We start from the raw sequence: 4678 nt of genomic DNA, 5'->3' as shown, positions 1-4678 counted from the left end.
CTGGGGACGGCTATGTCCCCTTCTCTTGGATACCATCGGGTGACCGCTGGGTCGTCTTTTCTTGGACAAGATCAGGGAACCTCTGGATCTCCTTCTCTTGAACAGCGTCAGGGGACCTCTAGAAACGCATTCTGTTGAACAGCGTTGGGGGACCGCTGGGTCCCCTCTCTTGGACACCATCGGGGGACCCTTGGGTCATCTCTCTTGGACAGCATCGAGGGACCGCTGAGTCCCCTTCTCTTGGACAGCGTCGGGGGATCTCTGGGTCCCCTTCTGTTGGGCACCATCGGGGGACCTCTGGATCGCCTTCTCTTGAACAGCGTCGGGGGACCGCTGGGTCCGCTTCTCTTGGACACCCTCCGGAGACCGCTGGGTCCCCTGCTCTGAACAGCATCGGGGGACCACTGGGTCTTCTTTGGACAGCTTTGGGGACCATTGGATCGTCTTCTCTTGGACAGCATCAGGTGACCTCTGGATCGCTTTCTCTTGAACAGCGTCGGGGGACCCCTGGGTCCCCTTCTATTGGGCAGCATCGGGGGACCTCTGGATCACCTTCTCTTGAACAGCATCGGGGGACCCCTGGGTCCCCTTCTATTGGGCAGCGTCGGGGGACCTCTGGATCGCCTTCTCTTGAACAGCCTCCGGAGACCGCTGGGTCCCCTTCTCTGGACAGCATCTGGGGACAGCTGGGTCATCTTTGGACAGCTTCGGGGACCTCTGGATTGCCTTCTCTTGAACAGCTTCAGGGGACCTGCGGATTTCCTTCCTTGAACAGCGTCAGGGGACCTCTGGATCACCTTCTCTTGAACAGCTTCTGGTGACTGCTAGGTCCCCTTCACTTGGACACCATCGGGAGACGGCTGGGTACCCATCTCCCGACAGCGTTGGGGGACAGCTGGGTCCCCTTCACTTGGACACCATCGGGGACCACTGGGTCGCCTTTTCTTGAACAAGGTTGGGGAACCTCTGGTTTGCCTTCTCTTGAGCAGTGTCAGGGGACCTCCTGATCGTCTTCTCTAAGACAGCGTCAGGGGACCGCGTGGTCCCCTTCTCTTGGAAAGCATCGGGGGACCTCTGGATCGCCTTCTCTTGAACAGCGTTGGCGGACCTCTGGACCGCCTTCTCTTGGACAGTGTTGGGGGACCGCTGCGTTGTCTTCTTTGGACAGCGTCTGGGGACCTTTGGGTTGCCTTCTCTTGAACATTGTCGGAGTAACGCAGGATCACCTTCTCTTGGACAGTGTCAGGAGACCTCTGGATCGCCTTCTCAAAGAGCATCAGGGGACCGCTGTATCGCCTTCTCTTGAACAGGGTAAGGGGGACTGCTGGGTCCCCTCTCTTGGACAGCATCAGGGGACCTCTGGATCTCTTTCTCTTGAACAGTTTCAAGAGACATCTGGATTGCCTTCTCTTGGATAGCGTCGGGGGACCGCTGGGTCCTCTTCTCTTGGACAGCGTTGGGGGACCTTGTATCGCCATCTCTTGGACAGCATCGGGGGACCCAGGACCGGTGTGTCCTCTTGTCTTGGACAGTTTTGGGGGACCGCTGGGTTGCCTTCTCTTGAACAGCGTCAGGGGACCGCTATGTCCCCTTCTCTTGGACAGCTTCAGGGGACAGCTGGGTCCCCTTCCCTTGGATAACATCGGGAAGCCATTGGGTTGCCTTTTCTTGGACAAGATCGAGGAACCTCTGTATCGCCTTCTCATGAACAGTGTCAGGGGACCTCTAGGAACACCTTCTGTTGAACAGCGTGGCTGGACCGCTGGGTCCCTTCTCTTGGACAGCGTCGGGGGACCTCTGGATTGCCTTCTCTTGAACAGCATCAGGGCAGCTCTGGATCGCCTTCTGTTGAACAGCGTCAGGGGACATCTGGATCGCCTTCTGTTGAACAGCGTTGGGGACATCTGGATCGCCTTCTGTTGAACAGCATTGGGGGACCGCTGGGTCCCGTTCTCTGGACAGCCTCGGGAGACCGCTGGGTCCTGTTCTCTGGACAGCGTCAGGGGACCACTTTGTCCCCTTGGACAGCGTCAGAGGACCACTGGTTTGTCTTTGGACAGCTTTGGGGACTGTTGGGTCGTCTTCTCTTGGACAGCATCAGGGGACCGCTGGGTCATCTTCTGGTTCTCCTTCTCTTGAACAGTGTCAGGGGACCTCCTGATCACCTTCTCTAAGACAGCGTCAGGGGACCGCTGGATCGCCTTCTCTTGAACAGCGTCGGCGGACCTCTGGATTGCCTTCCCTTGGACAGCGTCTGGGGACCGCTGGATCGCCTTCCCTTGGACATCGTCGGGAGACCTCTGGATCGCCTTCTCCTGAACAGTGTCGGGGACTGCTGGGTCGTCCTCTCTTGGACAGCGTCGGGGACCTCTGCAATGCCTTCTCTTGAATAGCATCAGGGGACCTCTGGATCGCCTTCTCTTGGACAGCATCGGGGGACCGCTGGGTTGCGGCCTCCTGGACTTTGTCGGGCTATCGCTGGCTCCTGGCCACTCAGACTTCATCGGGGGAGGCCTGGAGCGCAGCCAACCAGACTGCATTGGAGAAGTTCTATGTCTCGGCCTCCTGGGCAGCGTTCTTCATCGAACCTTGTGCCTGGTGTTGGCGGTGATAGGGAGCCAAAGTCATGATCCTCTTGGACACATCTTTTCAGCCTTTTGCACGCCTCCATCCTTGGCTGCACCACGTGCTCTCACCTGGCACAGACTGTGTTTATTTCTGGTGCCGCTGGCCCCGAGCTGGTTACATCCATCCTCTGGCTCAGCTCCCGTAACACATGCATGGCCTTCCTGGAGCTCCGCACCTGCACCTTTGAGGTAACTGTTGTCCCGCCTTCAGTTAAAAATTTTTACAAATTACAATCCCACAGGGCCAAGATTTAGCACTGGGCTGGGGGTAGCTCTCCTGAATTCAGCGGGGTCAGCAGGGGAAGTGGTGGATATGGTTTCCACTAGGCTGCCTGGGGGAGTGGTCGCATTCGACCCCGGGCAGTCAGTGTCTTCGGTCTCCTCCTCAGCCTGCCCAGTGTGGAGGCCGCGTTCATGGGCGGCTCCCCCTCTGGCTCTACCCCTGCTGATTGTGCTCCTGCCGCTTTTGTTGCCCGTGGTGGTGGATCCCACAGGGCCAAGATTTAGCACTGGGCTGGGGGTAGCTCTCCTGAATTCAGCGGGGTCAGCAGGGGAAGTGGTGGATATGGTTTCCACTAGGCTGCCTGGGGGAGTGGTCGCATTCGACCCCGGGCAGTCTAGGTCTTTGGTCTCCTCCTCAGCCTGCCCAGTGTGGAGGCCCAGTTCATGAGCAGCTCCCCTTGGGGCTCCCCGGCTGCTGATAGTGCTGCTGCTGCGGCTGTTGCTCATGGCCGGGGAGCCCCCAGAGCCGCGCTTCAGGACTGGGTTGGAGCTAGCTGTCCTGAACTCAATGTAGCTGTCCTGAACTCAATGGGGTCAGCTGGGCGAGTGTTGGATATGGTTTCCTCCAGGTTTGGTGGGGGATTGGTCACCTTAGTCCCAGGGCAGTCTAGGGGATTGGAAGGTTGTTCAATCTTCCCATGAAATGACTCACCCACTTCCTGGCTGGAGAAAATGCTCCTGGCCTCAAGGGAGGGCCTTACCCGGATGGTGCGTCCGGGCATCTTGGTCTGGGTCACTCTCAGGATCCTGTATGTCCCCATAACTTTATTAAATGTCCTCTGCTTCACTGACTGCTTGATCTTATCCTTCTTGAAGCCCAGGTCCAACATCATTTCTGTGACGTGGGGGTCCAAGTCCTCCTGGGGCGGCTCGATGTAGGGCCGCAGCGGCTCCTCCTCCTGGCCCATGTTGAGCCAGGGGTCCTCCATGACCTCTTCCATGGTCGGCCTCTGGTTGGGGTCCACAGTCAGTAACTTGTTTAAAAAACTTTGGCCTTGCCTACCTAGGAAGTGCGGCACTTTGAACTTCCCCGCCAGGATCTTCTCCCTCTGCCTCACGAAGTTCTTCCCCCGGAATGGCACCTTTCCCATCACCATTTTGTACAAAGTCACCCCCAAGCTCCATACGTCCGCTTTGCAGCCGTCGTAGTCTTGTTTGAAGATCTCAGGGGCCAGATAGTACATGGTGCCGCAGAAGGTGCTCAGATTTTGGCCCTTCATTTCTTTAGCAAAACCAAAGTCAGCCAGTTTTATAAAGTTGTTTGTGTCAAATAATATGTTGGCGGGTTTCAGGTCCCGGTGGGCAATGCCCTTGTGGTGGCAGTAATGGAGCGCGGACACCAACTGGCGGAACGCGGCGCGCGCTTCTCGCTCTGTCATGCGGCCATAGGTCTGCAGGTGCTCTCGTAGATCCCCTCCCCTCACGTGCTCCATCACCAGGTAAACCTTGTCCTGGGTGGCAATTACTTCAAATAATGAAGTGATGTTAGGATGATTTAAGGTTTGGAGGCAATGGACTTCATGATTCAACTCAGGACAGCCCTTCCACCTAATAGCTTTTCATAATTTAAGGCAAACCGTTCAGAGACCCAATTTTCCACTTCTTCGTATGTTTTGAAGTGCTCTTCAGAAAGTGGATGTGCCATTGATGAGAACTGTGGTAAACTGAAGGAGCAAGGTCTGGTGAATATGGTGGGTGGGTTAATACTCCCCAGGCATGATCTTTTAATGTGTCTTTAACTGGTTTTGAAGTGTGTGACGGTGCATTAT

The 4678-nt window shown here is 56.6% G+C and overlaps 1 protein-coding gene and 1 long non-coding RNA gene across 3 annotated transcripts in view; both read right to left on the bottom strand.

Moving 5' to 3' along the window:
• The window catches only part of LOC107182325, a 1903-nt gene extending 719 nt beyond the window's left edge, over nt 1-1184 (bottom strand). Inside the window, exons 1-2 of one of the 2 annotated variants that reach the window (XR_001513052.1) lie at nt 1145-1184; nt 542-613 (exon numbers count right to left, since the gene is read on the bottom strand). This is a non-coding gene — a long non-coding RNA (uncharacterized LOC107182325). Of the gene's footprint in view, nt 1-541; nt 633-1144 lie in introns of those variants that run through there. The other variant, XR_001513051.1, reaches the window with a different exon arrangement.
• Nucleotides 1185-2030: 846 nt separating this feature from the next.
• Nucleotides 2031-4342, bottom strand: LOC102765288 (serine/threonine-protein kinase MARK2). Its single transcript, XM_006758949.1, has 2 exons — nt 3611-4342; nt 2031-2315 (listed from the first exon to the last, which is right to left on the bottom strand). The coding sequence occupies exons 1-2, from the start codon at nt 4340-4342 to the stop codon at nt 2031-2033; spliced, it is 1017 nt and encodes a 338-aa protein (XP_006759012.1).
• Between the last annotated feature and the right edge of the window lie 336 nt (nt 4343-4678).

The sequence above is a fragment of the Myotis davidii genome, unplaced genomic scaffold (assembly GCF_000327345.1).
Source record: "Myotis davidii unplaced genomic scaffold, ASM32734v1 scaffold1336, whole genome shotgun sequence".
Taxonomy (NCBI): Eukaryota; Metazoa; Chordata; class Mammalia; order Chiroptera; family Vespertilionidae; genus Myotis; species Myotis davidii.
The sequence above is the reverse complement of the archived record's forward strand: the minus strand, read 5'-3'. Positions and strand labels throughout refer to the sequence as shown.

What these genes read in the sequence shown, in the direction of transcription:
- LOC102765288 (XM_006758949.1), bottom strand. Translation starts at nt 4,342, where the DNA reads ATGGAGCACGTGAGGGGAGGGGATCTACGAGAGCACCTGCAGACCTAT. An exon ending in TGCCCGGACGCACCATCCGG is followed by an intron (nt 2,316 to 3,610) that starts GTAAGGCCCTCC and finishes GACACTGTTCAG; the next exon opens with GAGAAGGCGATCCAGAGGTC.